Source organism: Podospora anserina, chromosome 3 (assembly GCF_000226545.1).
Source record: "Podospora anserina S mat+ genomic DNA chromosome 3, supercontig 2".
Lineage (NCBI taxonomy): Eukaryota > Fungi > Ascomycota > Sordariomycetes > Sordariales > Podosporaceae > Podospora > Podospora anserina.
In genome coordinates this window covers 2,154,043-2,174,451 of record NW_001914856.1, presented here as the reverse complement: position 1 = coordinate 2,174,451, position 20,409 = coordinate 2,154,043, and the positions used below count along the sequence as shown (strand labels likewise).

General features: G+C 53.8%; 8 protein-coding genes across 8 annotated transcripts; 4 read left to right on the top strand and 4 right to left on the bottom strand.

Annotated features, from left to right (window-relative positions):
- Nucleotides 1-728: 728 nt before the first annotated feature.
- Nucleotides 729-2,912, top strand: PODANS_3_8070 (uncharacterized protein; the record flags this gene model as incomplete). The annotated part of the gene is made up of 2 exons (XM_001909577.1): nucleotides 729-996; nucleotides 1,057-2,912. The coding sequence occupies 2 exons, from the start codon at nucleotides 729-731 to the stop codon at nucleotides 2,910-2,912; spliced, it is 2,124 nt and encodes a 707-aa protein (XP_001909612.1).
- A 312-nt stretch (nucleotides 2,913-3,224) lies between these two features.
- PODANS_3_8060 (uncharacterized protein) lies at nucleotides 3,225-3,929 on the bottom strand (the record flags this gene model as incomplete). Its single annotated transcript, XM_001909576.1, has 3 exons — nucleotides 3,225-3,544; nucleotides 3,614-3,682; nucleotides 3,737-3,929. 3 exons carry the CDS (start codon nucleotides 3,927-3,929, stop codon nucleotides 3,225-3,227), a joined length of 582 nt encoding a protein of 193 aa, XP_001909611.1.
- A 943-nt stretch (nucleotides 3,930-4,872) lies between these two features.
- PODANS_3_8050 (uncharacterized protein) lies at nucleotides 4,873-6,589 on the top strand (the record flags this gene model as incomplete). The annotated part of the gene is made up of 2 exons (XM_001909575.1): nucleotides 4,873-5,262; nucleotides 5,327-6,589. The coding sequence occupies 2 exons, from the start codon at nucleotides 4,873-4,875 to the stop codon at nucleotides 6,587-6,589; spliced, it is 1,653 nt and encodes a 550-aa protein (XP_001909610.1).
- A 392-nt stretch (nucleotides 6,590-6,981) lies between these two features.
- Nucleotides 6,982-7,854, bottom strand: PODANS_3_8040 (uncharacterized protein; the record flags this gene model as incomplete). The annotated part of the gene is made up of 1 exon (XM_001909574.1): nucleotides 6,982-7,854. The coding sequence occupies one exon, from the start codon at nucleotides 7,852-7,854 to the stop codon at nucleotides 6,982-6,984; it is 873 nt and encodes a 290-aa protein (XP_001909609.1).
- Nucleotides 7,855-8,723: 869 nt separating this feature from the next.
- Nucleotides 8,724-14,885, top strand: PODANS_3_8030 (uncharacterized protein; the record flags this gene model as incomplete). The annotated part of the gene is made up of 1 exon (XM_001909573.1): nucleotides 8,724-14,885. The coding sequence occupies one exon, from the start codon at nucleotides 8,724-8,726 to the stop codon at nucleotides 14,883-14,885; it is 6,162 nt and encodes a 2,053-aa protein (XP_001909608.1).
- A 464-nt stretch (nucleotides 14,886-15,349) lies between these two features.
- PODANS_3_8020 (uncharacterized protein) lies at nucleotides 15,350-16,738 on the bottom strand (the record flags this gene model as incomplete). Its single annotated transcript, XM_001909572.1, has 3 exons — nucleotides 15,350-16,356; nucleotides 16,419-16,501; nucleotides 16,557-16,738. 3 exons carry the CDS (start codon nucleotides 16,736-16,738, stop codon nucleotides 15,350-15,352), a joined length of 1,272 nt encoding a protein of 423 aa, XP_001909607.1.
- Nucleotides 16,739-17,394: 656 nt separating this feature from the next.
- On the top strand, nucleotides 17,395-18,729 carry PODANS_3_8010 (uncharacterized protein; the record flags this gene model as incomplete). The annotated part of the gene is made up of 1 exon (XM_001909571.1): nucleotides 17,395-18,729. A coding segment is annotated over one exon (1,335 nt), but the record flags the coding sequence as incomplete, so codon positions are not given.
- Nucleotides 18,730-19,294: 565 nt separating this feature from the next.
- PODANS_3_8000 (uncharacterized protein) lies at nucleotides 19,295-19,844 on the bottom strand (the record flags this gene model as incomplete). The annotated part of the gene is made up of 4 exons (XM_001909570.1): nucleotides 19,295-19,330; nucleotides 19,398-19,456; nucleotides 19,515-19,706; nucleotides 19,769-19,844. 4 exons carry the CDS (start codon nucleotides 19,842-19,844, stop codon nucleotides 19,295-19,297), a joined length of 363 nt encoding a protein of 120 aa, XP_001909605.1.
- Nucleotides 19,845-20,409: the final 565 nt, after the last annotated feature.

Genomic DNA, 20,409 nt, shown 5'->3' with positions numbered 1-20,409 from the left:
GGATGTTTACCAGCATGGAAACACATGCCAAATAATGCTGCACAGCAACAGCAACTGGGCGGCCTGTCTGCGGCGTGGTGGCAGGGCCGTTCTAGGGCGGCATTTAGCCCACTTTAGCGGGGTAGTTGGGCCTAATTTCCCCAACTCTTGCCCACTTGTTTCAGCTGGACTGCGATCCCGTTCCACTTTCAACCCTCAGCTCACATCATGTCACCCAACTTTGAACTCGAGATGCCTGCTCGAACCATTCTTATAAGTTGGGAGATATTCTCACGTCTTTTGGATAGTACTTGAGACCTCACTTAGCATGCGACCACTTGACGACACCACCCCTCGAATGAACATCAGGAAGCTTGCTTATTGACGGAATTTCATATCAGCCTCAATGCAGTGACCGTCCATCCCGCTGCCGTTCTCCAACCCACCTTCTTCTCCTTGGTTGCTATTTGCAACGGGAAAGAATATCTTGCCTTGTTATGGATGTCACCACCCCTCTTCAGACCTCTGCAGTCTCTACCAGGCTAATGGTTTAGTGGTCGATGGCTGAATATCAAGGGTCCATTGCCCAGATCAACGGGTCACTTTGAGATATTGCTACATGAGGGGAACACATGGCTGCCATGTGTTTATACTACCTTACTTGTATGTATAAGAATGCTGTGCAGCATGTGGACAGTCTGCTACATCTCGAAAGTCACATCGCTTTTGCGAGCTCATGACACACAAACATGCGAGCTCTCCATCTTATCGTTGCCTTCTTTTGCCTGGCTGAGGCAAAGGGGATTTCTGTTGAGCAAAGACGCAAAGTAGTGCAGTCCTTCAGTGTACGCCGAAATGCAAGTTCTGATACAACTCCGTTGCAAGTCGGAAATGGAAACTTTGCCTTCGGGGCCGACATTACCGGGCTCCAAACCTTCAAGCCCTTTGCTATCATGAACACTTGGGGATGGCACAACTTCAGCCTTCCCACCACCCCAGGGCAGACTGCTGTAGAAGGTGAGTATGAGACACCAGATAGGTATATGATCCATGAGACAACCAACTGATTATCTCAAGACTACACCGGCTTGGAATGGTGGACGCATGGAAGACTGGTCCGCTATGAACAGCCAAACCCAGCCCAAAACGACATCTCGAACTGGCTGAGAGAGAACCCTCATAGACTCAACCTCGCCAATGTCGGACTACACTTTGGTGGTCATGATGTTGTCGAAAGTGATCTGGAGGAAAAGACCCAGGAGCTAGACATGTGGTCGGGAAGACTGACCTCATCTTCCAGATTCAATGGGTCAAAGATTGTAGTTCAGACATGGGCCGATTCGGACTCTGACACTGTTGCTGTTCAGGTTCAGTCATCACTCTTGAAAAGGGGAGATCTTGGTCTATTTCTGGACTTTCCCTACCCAGACAAGGAAAAGTTCAATGCTCCTTTTGTTGGACACTTCAATCTAGCCTCCAAACACAAAACGACTTGGAAGCAGCTTTCGCCTCAAAGTGCCCAGATCAAGCACACGTTGGACGGCACCACATACTATACGCTGATTCAGTGGGAAGGCAGTGAAGCAACCATCACCGGACCCCTGGACGGAACTCATCGCTACGTCCTCGCCCCTAAATCATCCTCCAAGATCCAACTCGTCATCTCCTTCTCACCGACACCCAACTTTTCCAGCAAGAAAGCCAGCTACCGGCAAATCACTACCGCCTCTCGCAACTGGTGGAAAAACTACTGGACCAAAGGCGCCTTCATCGACCTCACCCCCGTCCACTCCGACCCCCGCGCCCTCGAACTCCAACGCCGCATCATCCACTCCCAATACCTCACAGCAGTCAACTCAGCCTCCGATTTCCCCCCGCAAGAATCCGGCCTAGTCAACAACGGCTGGCACGGCAAATTCCACCTCGAGATGAACCTCTGGCACACCCTCCCCTTCGCCCGCTGGAACCACCTTGACCTCTTCCACCGCTCCCTCCCCCACCTCTACAACCAACTCCTCCCCTCCAGCCTCTCCCGCGCAGAAAAGCAAGGCTACAACGGAGCCCGCTGGGGTAAAATGACCGACCCCCTCACCAGCCGGTCATCCCCGGGGGAAATAAACTCCCTCCTCATCTGGCAGCAGCCTCACCCAATGTTTTTTGCGGAGACAGACTACCTTTCCCACCCCAACAACCTCACCACCCTCCAGAAATGGGACGCCATCCTGACAGAAACGGCGAATTTCATGGCGGACTTTGCCTGGTTCAACTCCTCCACCAAAGTCTACGACCTCGGCCCTCCGTTGTATCCCGTGTCGGAGAATACCAACCCTAATATCACCCTCAACCCTACTTTTGAGCTCGCCTACTGGAGGTTTGGTCTTGATGTTGCGACGAAGTGGAAAGCGAGACTGAACCAGACGTCGCCAGAGATTTGGGGTATTGTCAGGGATAATTTAGCTCCCCTGCCAGTCGTCAACAACACTTACGCTACTTATGAAGGGATCCCAAACATGTGGATTGCCGCAGAGACAACGTTTGACCACCCTGCTCAGGCTGGGATATTTGGTCTCCTTCCCCCGTCACCGCAGGTGGACCTCACGGTAGTCAACAACACGGCTCGCAAGATCAAGGAGACGTGGAGACTGAATGAGAGCTACGGGTGGGATTTCGCAATGTTGGCTATGAATTCCCTGAGACTGGGGGATGTAGAGCAGGCGGTGGAGTATCTACTTCATCCCATCTTCAAATTTGATGATGCTGGCTACGCGGTGGGAGGGGAGAGGGTGCCCACCCCGTATTTTCCCAACAGTGCTGGACTGCTGATGGCGGTGGGGATGATGGCTGGGGGTTGGGTGGATGATGAGGGGGTGAAGTTGCCTGAGCAATGGGTTAGGGAGGGGGCGAGAGCTGAGGGGTTCGTGGTTGCTTTGTGAGATGGGTGTACCTAGTTGAGGGGTGTTGCGATGCCGAGTGTGAGCGCGGTAGATGGCTATTCATGTCATAAACTTTTACCAAATCCATGACATGGTATATGGTCCTCATTTCCATGCCATTCTTGCTTCAATAACAAACCCATCGCTATGAGATGCTCTTCCTCTTCATAACCCTCCTTCTCAATCATGTCATATCTACGCATAAGCCATGAGCATGTAACAGGTCTCTCTCTTCCCCAAGAACCCGAAAGTAAGCATTTCACAATATTCTGCTTTTTCAGTCCCTTACCCTTCTCCTCTCGTCCCCACCTCTTAGATGAGCGGCATCTCCCCCAAATTCTCCCCCTCAAAGCCCTCCTTCCCCAGCATCTTGGTCTTCTTCTTTTCCTTGACCTTCTCCTCCTTCTTCCTCTCCCTCGCGAGCTTCTCCACCATCTTTATGTCGGCCAGCTGATACCCCGGGGGCGCATCGTCGTCCTTGTCGAGGTCGATTTCTCCAAGCAACAAGACGTTCTCGCCTCTGACTAGGAACGTACCCCGGTCGATGTCGGCGAAGATGCCGGTTGGCTCTTTTTCCGAGAGGACGGGGGGGACGAAGATGCGCTCTTTTGTGGATTGGAGGACGAGGTTGGCTGTTTGGCTTGTTGAGTATATCTTATTCCTTGGATTTGGGGTCGTCATAGTTCAAGAGATGTACATACCGAATTGATCCCAGCTGCGGAGGATGCCTATCAATTTACGGCCGTCGCGGAGGGAGATCATGAGTTTTTCTGTGAGGTGTTTAGTACTCATGTGTGAGTGAGAAAGAGGACAGGAGAACACACTATCTGTGAGATCCAACAGCTGGGCAGCAGTGGTAAACATCTGGGCTGGCAACTGCTGGGGCTGGGGAGGGCGGCCGAGTCCCGGGGGCATCATGCCCTGGGGTACAGGGCCGCCTGGATGTTGAGGAGGTTGCGGCATCATTCCAGGGGGGGGAGGGCCGTGTTGGTGGTCATGTATTGAGAGGTGCTCCATCTTGAATGTTGATATGTGAGGGTAAGGTTAAGCCTAGTGGCGGGTTGGTGGTAGTCAATTCAGGGTCAAAACCCAAAGACCGGTTAACAAGATGTTGTTTTGTTGGTGGTATTGTCTCCCTAACCAGCTTTGGTCCGTCAAATCGAGGTCGACGAAGTGGCGTTGCAGGTCCTGGAGGAGGGGTAAATTTGGGTTCTGCTTTTGCCTTTGCAGAGATGTGTTATGAAGTTGGTATAAGAAAGCTGTCCCGGGCTTGAATATCGGTCGAGTATTGAGCTATTGACCGAGTCCCTCTCAAAATATCGAGTTGATGTGAGATCTCTTTGAATTCAGGCTGGTGGGCTGAGTGACACAACACTTGCCTGTTGAATGCAGCTTCCGGTGGGCGGACAGTGTGAGCTTTACTGTCTTCCACACGGAGCAGCCTTGCTCGAAGTCGGCGCCAGTTGTGCCACAGTGGAGCAAGGCTCTAAAGCTATGCCCGCCAGACATCATCTGATTGGTCAGAGCTCTGGTGTTCCTGGTTTCAAGCCACAGCATTGGCGGTTTGAATACAAGAAAACCGTGCGCAAGCCACAGTTGACAGCTGGGGTTGGGAGAACAGTGACAATAGCAGGCCGGCCAGTCCGTTCCGTCGGTTGCCGCCAGTCCAGCGCAAGGCGCTTTCTTTTCGACTTATTGTCTTCTCGAACCGGTCACCCGACACACAACACCAAGTTCAACAAGGTCGACTTTGCATACAATGATCACGGCCTTCTCCAGTTCATTTCTGATACCAGAGTTTCCCTAATATATACAAATCTCGACCAATTCTGCACCTTTTCTTCGCCAGACGCAAACCTGTCAGGTTCGGCGATCGACCCGACACTGGTCTCGAGAGTGACGACTGCTTCTCTTCGTTTCTCGACCACCAAGAGCTTTCACACCTCGAGTCGCATTCGCAATGGCTACGACAGACCCTTCCTCGGCCGTTGCGCCGGTTGGAACATCAGCGCAAGCAACACAGTCTAAGAGAGACAAGCGCCGCCAGTTGATCTCCGATCGACTGGCCCAGCTTGACGATAGGCTGGCTAGAGACAGGGACCAAACCTTCCGCGAGCAACTTCACAAGATCCAAATGGACACAAATCTGGTCATGAGGATTGACCCATACGCTGAGCGACCATTTGACAATCTCGAGGAGGAGTACCAACAAATCCTCCACCAGCTGAACGCCGATGCGAGCACAACACCACAATCGTACCTTGGAGCGGCCGGTCCGAGATTCACAGACTGGATGAACAAGGTCCAGGACTTGATGGAGGAGCGTGACTACGCTTTAGCGAAGCACAAGGTAAGGAATACTTTCCTTGCGACTTTTTGTCGCTTTTTGTCAAAAACTGACCTTGTTTTCACAGTTTGACTATGACAAGAAGGTGTCTGAGTACATGAACACCCACGCCTTTAAGGTCGAGACAGCGAACCGAGAATACCGCGCGCTCTCCCAAACCCTTCGCGACCGCCTAATCAACGCCATTACCACCAAAAAATTCCGATTGAATAAGGAGAAGGAGGCACTGGAAATCTCCGACTCGTCTGCTCTTCTGCTTCACCCGAACCAGTTCAGCATCACAAACCCTGCCAGCCCTGGCGGTACCCACGCCAAGCGAGCGACGAGGTTGCGACGAGGAGAGATTGACGACATGTCCTTGGACAATAAGAAGCGAAAGCGCAATAACAACGACGACGATGGCTCCCCAGCCCCCCAGCGACGAGCTCTAGATAATGCTAATACCACGCCTCTCTGGCAAACCGACCGCCTAGCAGTGCGCAAGACCACCGGACCAATCTACAGCATCGACAAGCTATTCACCGACAAGGAGCTCTCAATGACCTACAACACGGCTGCCTTTGCCGCCCACAAATATCTGTTGACGCATAAGCCAAAGTTTGATGAGAACGGCCGTCCTATCCAGTCGCCAGACGGTAGCGACTCCGGCAACGGCGAGCACGACGATGACGGCGACTCGGTTCCCTCTGCGCCCCCAATGGAGCGCAATATTTCGCACGCGACTCGCAGCGGACTTCGTGGCTCAAACAATCCCAACTTCGTGGATGACAAGCTCATGGGAATGGAGTTGCTCGCCAATTTTGACTTTCCTGGCAACTTCGACAGGATGCTTGCTGCAGACCCCAAACTCCCAGCCACATTCCCATCCACATACATCAAGGGGCACAACAGACTTGAGTACAACACCACCAACAGCCTCGCTAACGACGACGTCAATGGTGATATGATGGTCATGCAAGCCCTCAAGCAGTATGAGCAGGCCAATGGCCCTGGATCGAGCTTTGCTGTGGAGAATGGAAGCCGCAAGCTTCTCGAAGCTGCCTCTTTCCCAGCTAGAGACCACCGCTTTGTTGCTTACCTTCAGGGCGAAAGGCCTTCGGAGAACGAGGTGCGCAAGCGCCTCGGGCTTCCGGTGCTGCCAGATACAGTCGAGCCTGTTATGAGCAACGAAAGGAGCAGCACCCCGCGTCCAGGTCATGGAGGTACACCAGGCCAGTCGCCAGCCAAGGGTTTTGGAGGAGTGCCAATGAGCCGACAATCCAGTGCCAATGGTGTTCCTATGAGCCGCAGCAGCAGTCGGAAGGGAGGACGTGGTGGACGGGGCGGTTAGAGGAGGAATGAGGAACATCGAGTCTCCTAATCTGGGATGCGGCCATTTTGCGCCACCTATCATATTTGGTGGATGAAAGTTGTACATGACATACTACTTATGGGCATATGAAAGGGAGTTTTCGGGAGGGAGTTATGGGTTGGGTTGGGCGGTTATATATCGGGCTCGATTTCTTCTTTTATTTCATAACATTGCGGGCGGCATCATGGGCATCTACTGCAATACCCCAGCGGAGGCGGCGGACTGATTAGTTCACCGGATTATTATCAGTTCACATGGAATAAATCAATTCATTTTAACTTGCTTGCTCCAAACCGTGACATGCTACTCGCCCACTCTCTGTTTCCAGATTCCTCTCTCCGCCTGCTGATTCCTTCCAAATTCCAACAGATTCAAGGACCAAAAACCAAAGCCCTCACCTCGATACTCCTCCTCCCCTCGGCCTCCGGTCTGGTGCGTGGATCCTCAAACGCCGAGTGCGCCACCCTCCCCCCCTTGACCTCGCTGTTTTCCTTTAGCGCCTCCGAGTCAAAACACTGCAGGAGAATCCGTTCGGTGTTCTGCATCCCGGAAAGGTAATACCACGTTTGATCAGGATGATGGGCAATGGCGGCCGTCTGCCCTATGTAGCCCGTCTGGGTGTACCTGTGCTCTACCGGCACCACTTCCTCATCTCGTAAACTTGCGCTGGAGGCAAAAGCGAGGGGGAAGGATTCAAGAGGTGCGTCGTTGAGGGGTCGCCAGACGTTGATGATGCGGTATCGGGTGCCGCTTGAGAGGATTTTGTCGGCCTCGTGGGGGGGTAGGTGTTTCCTTACGCGCTGGGCGGCGGATAGGGCGGTTTGATCGATGTGGACGCGCTGAACGGGGGTTCGGGGGGCGGATGGGGAGGGGAGGCGGATGGTGTGGTCGAATATCAGGATGTGGGTTGCGTTTGGGATGGTGGAGAGGAGGAGGGAGGTTATTTCGGGGTAGTAGTGGGTTTTGATGGAGGTGTCGGAGGTGAAGAGGGAGGGTTCGGAAGTGGGAGGGGGTTGGGAGGTGAGGATTTGGAAGGAGTCACGGTCTAACGTGAAGGAGGCGAGGTTGGGGCGGGCGTCGTGGATGAGGGTTGGGACGGGGGTTGAGCCGTAGTTTCGGGGGGGAGTTGGGGAGTCGGGGGGGAGGTCGGCAAGGTTGAAGGGGGGGAAATTGTCGGAGGGGGGGGAGTAGAAGTTGAGGGGGGCGGTTACGTCGCCTGAGGCGGGAAGGTGGTCGATGGCCATGGTGGTGAGGTGTGAGGTGGGCTGTCTTGGGATATGTGCGGTGGGTGGCAGAGATGGATGTTGAGATGATGATCAGAAGGGATCCAATGGATGAGGATGTCAAGGTATATATATTCTATGATTCTGTCTAGAAATAAAGGTTTACCCTCTCGATATTATCAAGCAATGCTACAGTCAAATGCTGTCAAACACACGATTCACCACTTACACGGCCGGTTGCGCCATTAGCCCCATCACGTCATGTTGAAGAACAACTCGAAGGGCGCGCTTTAGTTCTCGAGACCTTCAAGATGCGACAAAGATTAGTAATAAATGATTTGTTCAGCTTTGGGCTCCCATCTTCTAGCGTTGCTGCAAGAAGAGAAGTGGCCGCATCTGCATCTTCTTTTCAGAAAAGGAGGGGGATACGGATAGGAAGTGCTGAGAATGACGTCTGCACCGTTGGCATTAAGAGGGCATAAAGTTATCCCGAAATTTGGCCAAGACCTGGGGTATTCTTGTCGAAGACAGCCACATGTTTTGATTGGAGCAACCCATCAAAAGGCTTAGCCTAATCAGGCAACAAGTAAACAGACACGGTTGGTACCTGGTCGGATGTAACTGTGCGTGCACAGGACACACAGATAGGAAGCGCAGCTTGTCGCATTCAAACCATCATTTCCATCCCATATCCATTATATCGACGCGTTAAACGGTGGCCCTCATTAGGCGGGGTGGCGTCTAAATTTTGGCATATCTTTTTTGGAGGGGAGAGACAACACACACACACACGCAGGTCGTGGGCTTGCATGTCCATGCGTCTGCCCCTGCCCCCATGATTATTATTTCTGGACGCCCTCGCCCGCGGCAAATTTGCGACGACCGCGGACATGGATGAAGAACACACCATAACGCTGAACCTGGGATCTTCACCCGACCCGCTAATAGATCCGATTCTCAGCCCACCGATGCTGCCGCCGTCGCGCGTCAAACCACGAGCCCAACCCGCCGCGCGACTTTTATCCATTGCGAGATCGCCTAGGAAACGAACCTTTGAGCTCGACATTGGCAGCCCCGTTTCGCCACAGAGGCTGCTGGTGACTGTCCAGGCTGAGGACGAGGTGAGGAATACAAAGGGCATAAAGCGCCGGCTTTTCCAATCGCCGACGCCGAAACGGGGAGTTATGAGGGGAGGAGGGGATGTTACCACTACCGTGGTGCCGGTGCGCGGTCTGAGTGATGATGAGGGAGTGACGCCGCGGAGGAGAGGTCGGCCACGGAAATCTGGGACGCCGGTACCTACGACGCGACGAAAACGACCTGGTACACCGGGAGCGAAGGCTGTTGTTGCGAGAGGCACGTCTCGATCGCCACAAAAGTCCCCTCAGAAGCAGCAGCCACTAGACGAAGATGCGCTGGAACATATCGAGGCGACGCCGCGACCCGTCAGCCTGTTGAAGAGGCCGGCGAAACGAAAGTCGATGACACCCGCAAAAGAGGATACCCAGCCGAGAAAAAGAGGACGGCCGCGGAAGAGTCAGGTTCCTGCCGAGGTGAATATGGGCAGCATTGCGGAAATACTACAACAGGACAACGCTTCGAGATTACCACCAGTACAACATGACTTTTTCGGCCAGGATCAATTTACGGCTGGGGAGGATCACGACGATGATGGTGCAGGCGACATGGAGGATGATATCTGGCTTGGGACCCTTTCGTCGCCTGCCGCGCAGAGACTCCGGACGAGTTTAAGCAATCGATCTCCCCCGAAGGAACCATCACCAGCACCAGAACCCGAGCCTGAAGCAGAACCGTCCCCAGAGCCGGAACAACAACCACAACCCGAGCACTCCGAAGGTGATTTCGATGAACAAGGCGAGTGGGGTAACATGCACGATGGGCCCGAGGACGATTACGATGAGGGCGATTACATGACAAGTCCGGTTCGTGATTTGGGGGATGCTCAGGATACCATGGCGGGAGCGGAGGACTTTACAGAGGTCCCGCTTGCCGAGCTCAGGTCTCTGATGAATTCCAGTATGATGGCCGGGCAGGAACAACAGCAAGAGGAAGAGCTCGGTGAAGCCACAAAAGTCATTATTAAGAATGGTATCGACTATCTTAGGCAGGGTCGAGGGACTGCGGCTGGGGAGGGCTCACAAGAGGCAGTACAAGAGACAGGGGAAGAGCATGATTTCGGGTTTAGTGTCGGGCCAGGGCGGACATCTCAACTGGAAGCTGCTAAGCCAAGGAAGCCATTTGACTTTGGTTCTAGTTTTCACCCTGGGCAGAGCACTCAAATGCCTTCTGTGCGCCGACGAAGGGAGACCAGTTTCAACTTCAGTGTCGGGCCTGAGAAACCTGCTGCATCTTCTCATGCTGAGCAGCTGGAGGGACTCGATTTCGGACAAAGCACTCAAAAATCCCCCACTCCACCACGGAAGAACTTTGATTTTGATTTCAGCATTTTGCCGGGTGAGAACACGGCTGCTGAGAGGAGAAGCGAGTCTGCTTCCAGCCCCCCTGTTGGACAACAAGAAGCAAAGGCTGCTGAGAGGGCAGCTGTTTTGCGGAGGGAGGTGGTTGGTTTTGGTTCTAGCATTGGACCAGTGCAGAAAGCTGACACTTCTTCCTTTGAAGTGAAGAGCAGATCGTTTGATCCTGATTTTTTTAGTGACGAGTCTAGGGAACAGAGCGCGGAGCCAAGGCAAGGTTCTGAAGAGCCCAGGCGACGCAGCGAGGAGCCAAGGCGAGAGTCTGAGGAGCCACGACAAGAAAGCGAGGAACCCAGGCATGAGTCTGAGGAACCGAGACAAGCGTCTGAAGAACCGTCACAGAAAGAACAGTACTCTAGGTCGAGGCCCGACCCAGACTTTGAGTTCAGTGATGGGCCTGTTCCGCAACCCAAGCCTTACAAACGACCTTACAAACGATTGCCACCCCGTCCCAGTGAGGTCGAAATCCGAGCTGAAGTCGAAGCTGAGGATGAACCCGCAGACGACTCCGATGCTTGGTGGAACCGAGTTCCAGAAAAGTCGAAGCCAATAAAGAAGCCAAAGTCACTACTCGGGAAGTTGATCCGCAAGGCTGCTCGTCAACGGACAGATTCGGCCAACACAACGCAGGAACCATCGCCTGCCGACACATCAAACCTGAGTGGAGAAGGGGATTCCTTCTCTACCTTGCCCGATGAAGTGTATGCCGCTGCAACTCCAGGCCAACACGTGGAACCGCAGCTTGAAGAGCAACATGACGACGAAGTGCGCGATGGAGAAAGAGAGGAGGAACCGGACAATGATGGAGGGGAAGAGGAAGCGCAGGCCGCGAGCCACCCAATCCAGCCGTCTATTGAGCGGCCTTCACCAGTGAATCACTCTATCCCCCACCTTGAATCGAATAGGCTGTTGACACCTGATGAGACATCATCCCCAATACCCTCCGAGGCTGAAGGCGATGGCGTAGACGAAGATGCAGGGACCGTTTCACCCAACCAACCCGCACAGCCGAATGTTCAGGTCGAGATGCCCTCTTCCCCACCTGCCAGTGACCCTAGCCCGCCGGTCCCTGTTGCCCGCCTGCCGCAGCACACCAGAACAAAGTCGAACGAAACCCCAGCCGATCAGCTGTCGGACGTGGCACCTCTACCGAGAACAGACTTGAATGTACAGTCACTAAACCTAGCGCCCCCAGGATCGCAGCCCCGGCCTAGCCTTTCACCCATAGTACGTGCCGGCCGAGTTTTGCAGCTTGTAACATCCGATCCGCCCTCGCCCCCAGGGAGAGACAGTGTACTGCGGAGTCCATTTCGGGGATCGTTTGAGAAGTCGAGCCAGTCCCCCGCGCCCTTTATCTCACAGCCCCGAGCCACCCGCTCCCCGTCGCCGCAGCGTACTGACACCGCCCAGGAGAAGCAGCAGGACCGACCTTGGTTTAGAGGACTGCAGCAGATTAAGAATTTTGTTGCCGAAACAGCCAAGAGTTTGTCGCCCACCCGGATTTCGAATCCCAGGCCAGAACCTGAGCAGGAGCCTGAGGAGGAACCCGAGGAGGATCTTCAGGAGACCCCAAGTAGAAGAAGTTCTGGGCGTGAGGCGCGTTTTAGTGAGCCTGAGGTTGATCCAGAAGCTACCGTTAGCGCTCCCAATTCTGCGATCGCTGAACCAGCACGACGTCGGGCTCAAGAGCGAGCCGAGCCTGCGCGCACAAGCAATTTTGGTTTCCGGGGGTCGTTTACTTCTAGCCGAAATCACGAGACTACAGACAGGAGACCACAACAAAAAGCGACTCGTCTGCCTGCCAAAGAACCGACACCCCAGCCTGAACCGGAGCCTTTCACTATGGACCCTGTTAACACACAGCAACCAGAGCAGCCGGCTCAGGAAGAGGAAGATGATGCTGATTTCTGGCTCGAGGCTGGTGGCGTCACCCCTTTCGCTCCAAGAGTGGTGCCCCCGCAGATCAAAGCACCTGTTGTTGAGTCCCGGCAGAGCAGCAAGATCCCGACTCTGGGGAGGAGTATCAGCCGTCAACAACAGAGGGATGGCCAAGAAAATCAGCTTCGCTCTTCACGGAATTCTCAGATTGATGACGCTTATGAAATCGAACAAGAGTCCAGTTCTATTCTGGAACAGCTTGACAAGCGGCCGGCCGTCAAACCCACCCCAGCTCCGGCGAGGACCAATCTGAGCGGCTTTTTTTCATCGCCTGTCTTGTTGCCTGGCCAAGAGACGCCCGGTATGGGGTTGTTCAAGCCATCACGGCGAGAGCCAGCCAACAACCTAGTACAACAGCAACAAAAGGAACGGAAGAAGCTGCGACAACCGGATAATAGGTTGTTTGCTCATTTGGTGGAGATTGAGGAACAGCAAAATCAAAGTGTTACTGCTGAAGCAGTCACTGAGAAGCAATCGGGTTTCGGGGATGCTTCGCAGAACGTGGAGGTGCCGTCTGGCGCACATGATGATAGCCTTGAAAGCATCGATGGCGGTTTAAAAGACAAGGAAAAGGACAGAGGACGAAGGTCCACTTCCGCTCGTGCTCAGGAGATCATGGAGAAGCGGTTGGCCAGGATCACGGAAGGTCAGAGGAAGGCGAAGGAGCAGATGACAGCAGCCTCTACATCGCAGTCATTTGCATTGCAGCCTTCAACATCGCAACCCTCTGCATCTCAGCCGTCTGTAGCGCAGCCGTTTACAACTCAGCCATCCACTTCTCGGACGGATAACACGGCCGATCAAGCAAAGACGAGCATTCGGGCCAAGGGCAAAGAGCCAGAACGACCGCCCATCCCCGCCCCTCGCCCCCCCTCTCCCGTCGAGCCTCAAGAGAACCCGAATAAGATCCCCCAGCTTCGAAACTTTGCGCCCCGCAGACGAGAATTTGGAGAAAACACCCTCTTCCAGCCACAGGCAGGGCCCGCCAAAGCAGCAGCCCCCCCGGCCACCACCAATGTGCTCAACCCAGACAACAGCCAAGTCGGCCGCTTCTTTGAGGAAAGCCGTCAGTTGATTGAGCCTCAAAAGAAACGTCGGCAGCGGGTACGGGCTCAGAACGGTCAACAAATCTCGGCCGAGGTTTTTTCTAGTCCAAAAACTACGCCCCCGAGACATGAGCCGAACCGAGCGGCGTCTCCTGCCAAATCCTCGTTTCGATCGCCGCTCAAGGGGAAGACTCCCGGGCCGGTTGTCGAGTTTACGAGTAGTACGCTCTCGCCGTTGCCGCGCGAGAGGCGGGCAAACTCACCGCAGAAGACGAGGCAATCTCGGAGTCAGAAGCAAGGTGCTGGAGAAGGTGGAATTGGTGAGCGGACTGGGGCGGACAACCGTCGTGAGGAGCCGGTGGTTAGCTACCCTGAGCTGCCTGAGCCACAGCCTGAAGCCAGTGAAGAGGAAGAGAATGGGCGGCAAGCTGATCCTTTCTCGGATACCTCTCAGCAGCGAAAAGATCGGGAGTTGAGAGAGCAGCAGGACCGGCAGGGTTGGAGGGCACAAGAGTTGGGACCGCCGCTGCACTATGGGAAGGCGTCGTTTGAGCAGAGACTTCATCAGGCCAAGGCGCAAGAACCGGAACAGAGACCGAGGGGGGCTACGTGGGAGGGGTATGGCCGGGAAGTGGAGGAGCAGCCGTCAGAGTTGGATTGGGAGGCAATTGGGGAGCAGGAGCCTGATCAGGGTCATTACGATGAGGATGGTGAAGACAGGGACCAAGAGCCTACCCCTCCTCTGTCTGAACAGGACCAGCAGCGGTATGAACCGTATCAGCCTCGGCAACGTGATTACCAGGGGAGGGATCTTGAGCCTGTTGAGGAAGAGGATTACTCGGATGAGGAAGAAGAGGGAGATTACGATCACCATCAACAGGGCACCTACGCTCAAGAGGGTGACTACGATCACGAGGATGACTATGACCATGGCGACTACAACCAAGAAGACGACCATGATCATCATCAACAGGGCGAACACGACCATGAACAAGAGCAAGAAGAAGAAGAACCCCCCCAATCCTTCTTTCCCAAATTCTCCCTCCCCTCCCTCCCCAACCCCCTTTCTCTCCTCTCCTCCCTCGTCCCCACCACCACCTCTCCCCCCCCAAATGACCCCCTCAAAGGATGGGGAATCCCCAACTGGGAACTCCTAGACCAATGCCTCACCCTCCACCGCCAACACCGCCTCCCCATCCTCCCCTTATCCGACGTCTCAAAATCCTACGTCGGTCTCGTCCCCTCAATCGGGGAACCACAAGAAGCAATGACGATTGAGGTCTGGCACTTGCAGATAGTAGAGTACTACAAACACGTTGTCTTGCACACCCGAGGAGAAGAAGATAAATGGACGGAGTGGGAGCTTGTACGGATGTTATTTGCTGTGCTGATAGGGGAGATGAGAAGACGGGATAGGAAGGGGATGGAGGAACGGAGGAGGAAAAGGGAGGAGGTAAAGAAGGAGAGGGAGAGGAAAAAGAGGGGGTGGTTTAGCCTTGGAGGGGTGTTTGCTGGTGGGGGGAAGAAGTATAAGGTTGAAAAGCCGAAGAGGAAAGAGAGGAGCAGGAGGTGATTGTTGGGATAGTTGAGAAAGTGTTGGAAATATGCAAGTCAGGATATCAGATGGAAGAGGGATAAGGGAATACTGCTGGGTAGTATAACGGACCAAACAGGGAGATACCAAGGTTGCTGTTTCTTTCTTTTTTTATTTCTTTTAACATTGTTTGTTGGGTCAAGGCAGGGTTATGGTTGTCAGGATCAGAACATGGGAGGAAAAGGAAAGCGTCAAAGATACCACATGAATGAATTGTTTTGTTTTCTTACGTTGCGTCAAACCAGGCCACCTTGGCATTGATCGTTCACTCACTGTCTGTTCATATCTGTATCACATATCAAATAAACCCTCACGATCAACGCTTGATTCTCAATTTCCACACCCCTTTTTCTAAGAGTGCGTTCTCTGTCAAGTACCTCCTCACCCTAACCTAGTGTAGTGATATTACAGCAATTCCACCTCTTCCCTCTTGAAAAGCCAACCTACTCCAAAAGCGAAGCCTGGTTGGTGTAAAGCACATCCACCACATTGCTCAACTTTTCAATCGTCGCCAACGCCGCATCATACGCCTCATCCCGATGCGTCTCGTCATAAATAATCAAGCAACCCGCCCCCTGATCCAGCACACCAATAATCACCTTGTCCAGAATCATCTGCGACAGCTTCCTCTCCACCTGCTCCTTGTCCAAGCTGACCATCTTGGCAATGTGGTCAATCTCAACCCGGCTGAACGGCTCGATGACCTTGATAAGGTTCTGCTCGAGCATGGCATCGTACAGCCTCCTCAGATGGTTCCGGACAAATCCATCGCTCGCCAGCTCCCACTTGTAGGTACCCAGGGCACGCTCGTACTCCTCCAGTGAGCGGTTAGAGTGCGCGCGGGCGATGGCCTTCATAGCCTCGAGGGACTTGCCGGCGTATTTCTGGGCCTGCTTACTGGTCATGAGCTGATTGACGTCGTCGGCGAGGTTGAGCATGATCTTGCAGAGGAGCATGTACTGCAGCGCAGCCTGGGCGCGGGAGGCCTCGTCTTGGGAGTGGTAGCCGTCGAGGGCCTCGATGAAGTAGGAGAATGCCGTCTGAAAGTCCTTATCTTCAGCGTGGAGCATGCCGGACTGCATGTCGAGGTTGGCTTGGAGGAGAGGGGGGGTGTAGACTGAGGCGGCAGAGGTACGAGCGCTGGTGAGGGCGGCGCGGGCTTTGGAGATGTTGCCGAGGGCGTGGTACACTCTAGACTCGAGGAGTTGGACTTCGACGAGGACAAGCTTGTCGTCCATGCGCTTGAGCTCTTTGAGGAGGCCGTTGATAAGTGTAAGAGCATCATAGTACGCTTGCTTCTTCATGTACAGGGCAACAAGGCGGGTCTCGAGGTTTTGTCGGAGGAAGCTTCGTCTCTCGGAGGTGGCCCATTCTATGCAAGATTTTGTGACGGCGATCTGGGTTTCGAGGGAGTTGGGGATGGCATCGAAAAGGTCGAGGAGCTGGCGGACTGGTGGGGGGTGAGGTCAGTTTCTGGTCAACAAGCAAGCCTCCTATGACCCAGCTACATACCCAACTTGGCTGTCTTTGCCTTGGCGAACGAAGACAGAACTGTCCGGCTTGTGGTTACGAGACCCACGAGCTCGTGTGTGTTCCTAGTTAGGGTCAGACGAGCAGTTCCCGCATGAAGGCTGCCAACGAGGGGCTCACTGTTGGTCGCGGTAGAGCTCTCCCAGGCTGATAAGGGCAGTCTCATATTCCCGAATAGCGGCCTCGGAGTTTATGGATGGCGGTTGGGAGATAATCTCCTTGTAAAGTTCGATAGCTTTCTGGGGGTTGACTGGGGCGAGCTTCTGAGCCTCGCGCACCCTCTCGGAGTCGCCTTGCGCCATTGTGACTGCGTGTTGCGTGGATGCTGTTGGTTGGAAGGGGGTGATTGTAAGTTGAGAGTCCCCGGTCGATCAAGATGGTACGGCAAGGTCGTCGCGGATATGGCTCGTGAAATGGATGCTGTTGGTATTGGTTATAGCGTTGGGAAGCGGTCGTGGTTGCAGCTCTCCAAATCCAACCTGGATGGATGCCCGCCGCCTCACCACCAGTCCACCCCTGCAAGGTCAGCTAGGTAGCCGTGCTTGCGACGTAATGGAGCTAGCGGCATCCAGCCTTGGCAGGTCCACCTTACTGTGGCGCCAATCGGTTGCTGGGAGCTGGTGTGGCTGACCAATAGCGGGCGGTGAGCATTCTGCCTCCAGACCCCGCCAAAATTTCGAGATGCGCCTGGACTTTGGAGCAGGCGATTGAAAGAAGCATCTGCCTGTCCAACATCTGTTCCGAATTCACCGCTACATCCTTGTCCACGAGCAGACTATTTCGGGTGATAATACCAACCACACGCTCCACCACTTTGCGCGATCAACGATACACTACCAGTCCGCTACAGGGAACAAATCATGAAGGTACGGCGAAATGGCAGAATGTTTTCAGAGCTACTAGCAGCTTGGAATAGCTTCAACCTCTGGTTTTGTGGCTGCTAACATGGGCATAACAGATCAAAGCCCTCACTCGGCCGACTACGGTCCAACAGGCCCCTGGTTCCGATAACCAGCGCGCCCCCCGAAACTTAGCCCCCGAAATCCATCCGTTCGAGAGAGCCAGAGAATACCAGAGAGCGCTCAATGCTGTCAAGTTGGAGCGCATGTTCGCCAAGCCCTTTTTGGGACAGTTAGGGAGCGGTCACGTACAGGGTATCTACAGCATGTGCAAGGACAAGAACTCTCTCAGCAGTGTTGCTTCCGGTTCCGGTGACGGCATCGTCAAGGTCTGGGATCTTACGTCGCGGGAGGAGGTTTGGAAGGCATCGGCCCACAACAATGTCGTCAAGGGATTGACCTTCACCAACGACAAGAAGCTTCTGTCTTGCGCGACCGACGGTATCAAGCTTTGGGACCCTTACACACCAGCCTCCGACAACACATCTCCTCTCGCATCATGGCAAGAAGGCGGCCCCTACACCTCTCTTTCGGTCCACCGGACAGGAAACGTCTTTGCTGCTTCTTCGGGTGCCGGCTGCATCCGTGTGTGGGATCTTGAGCAGAGCACAGCCGCCCAAACCATCCAGTGGCCCAACCACACAGATACCATTACCGATGTGTGCTTCAATCAGGTTGAAACATCCATCATTGCGTCTGTCGGAACAGATCGGTCGGTTATCTTGTTCGATCTGCGAACAAATATGCCGGTTGTCAAGACAGTGCTCAAGTTTGCGGCCAACCGTGTTGTTTTCAACCCCATGGAGGCCATGAACTTGGCTGTGGCCTCGGAAGACCATAATGTCTACGTATTCGATGCCAGAAACTTCAACAAGGCTCAAAACATCCACAAGGGGCACGTCGCGGCTGTAATGGATGTTGAGTTCTCGCCTACCGGTGAGGAGCTTGTTACTGGCTCTTACGACAGGACCATCAGAATCTTCAAGCGCGACCAAGGTTCATCCCGCGACATGTACCACACCAAGAGAATGCAGAGAGTCTTCAGGACCATGTGGACCATGGACTCCAAGTACCTCATCAGCGGCAGTGACGACGGCAACCTCCGTTTGTGGCGCGCAAACGCCTCAGAGAGAAGTGGAGTCAAGTCGACGAAGCAGCGACAAGCCCTCGAATACAACAAGGCTCTTACCGAAAGGTTTGGCCATATGCCCGAAATCCGCCGCATCAGCCGTCACAGACATGTGCCCAAGGTCATCAAGAAGGCGGGCGAGATCAAGCGCGAGGAGTTGGCGGCCATCAAGAGGAGAGAGGAGAACGAACGGAAACACTCGGCCAAGAAGTTTGAGAAGCGCAAGAGCGAGAGAGAGAAGGCTATCTTGGCCAAGGTGCAGTAAACAGTCTTGTGGCCTTCTGTTCCGGTTTGCAGCGATTTCTCGGTCTCTATTTGCTTTACATTGGGCGGCGTTGGAGGGGTTTACTTTGGGGTGGGTGTGCGGACCTGATACCATCCACGTTTGGCGTTGGCATGTTTGAAAAGGACTAAGACGGGTTCGGCGTGTTATTTTGAGCTGATATCAGATATCAGATGTCGAGGAGGACGGCAGATAATAAGATGCTATCTTCTCACTTCTTGTACTTTTGTTCAGTTTCCTGCGGTTTATGCGGGTTGATGGATGACAGGCAGTTGAGATCTTTACGGCTTGTTCTGGCGATTATTCATGCCGTCTGTGCTAGGGCGCTATAAAGACAACAATTCTTGTTTGGGAAACGGAACTTTTCGATGCTTCCCTTTCTCAACTTTGGGAATCATTCGCTATTGCATGTGATATGATCGGAGCTGATCTGAAACGAATCATGACCCAACAAGCGAGAGAGCAGCCTTGGTATGTCATTCCAGTTTTGGTGTTTTCTGACCTCCCTTCTTTTTCAGTACATCTCTCCACGTCGACTGCTACCCAGTTATGTGCAACGAGTACCCAGAGAACACTGTCCTGGCTATAGAGGCAAAGGGGTAAAAATCATCAGCATGAATTCCGCAAGACGATCGACGACAGGCACTTACAATGAACCCAGCGCAACAAGTTGCAAGGAGACTGCCAAAGCAATTCGTGCCAGGAGCACCTATCATGTGTCAGTCACATAGTTTTCAACCAACGTTCATCAATCAAACTGCACTCACGGGTAATACACCTCGCCCCGACCCTCTCGTTGGGATCAGCAGGATAGTAACCACAAGCACCTCCCCAGATTCCACTGTTGGTGGACCAAGGAGCCAAGTTCATACAGCAAAGAGCGATGGACTGGTCGCCACCGCAGTCGGGAGTGACACTGGGGGTCGGAGTTGGAGTGGCAGTACTGGAGGATGGGATCGCTGTTCGCCGCTGGAGTCAGTCTATGAGAACTCCAAGCCAAGAAGATATGACAGAGACTTACGAGTGCATGCCGCCGAGGCGCCCGTCACGGCCAACGACGACATCGCCAACAGTTCAATAACAGATCGAAAATGCATTGTTATGTCTTTATCCCGGACAATTACCGACTTTTTCCATGAGACAGCAACGGTCCCCGAAGATGAAATATATATTCTCATTTACATCTCTTGAACCTGGCTTTCCATCTGACAACCTGCTGACCATCCCCAACCTCGAATACGAAGAACAACGCTGTGAGGTGGTATCGCCATTTCTAACCAGAACCTTGGCTCAGCAATCCTACTCGCTATAGCCCAAGGCGTGGCGTTTGATTATTGCCCGGTGTTTTCGTAATGGTAGGCTTAATGCACCCAGTCGGTGGTTGACTACCGGCTCCTTCAGCCTCGGAGTTGGTCCGTCTTACACCGTTGGGCCTGGGCATCCCACCATCACATCAGTGTCATCAGATTCTGGGTTGCAACTTCACTCCAACGTCCCTGGCGGTCGAAGGGACAATAACTAAAGGTGTTATAGATGATGAGGTGACCGAAGCTACTGGACCTCTGAAAGAAAGCTTACGGGTACATCTCGCCGATGCACTTGCCACGGCCATCGACGACACCACAAGAAGGTCTCGTTCGCAATAGAAGTCTCCATTTATTT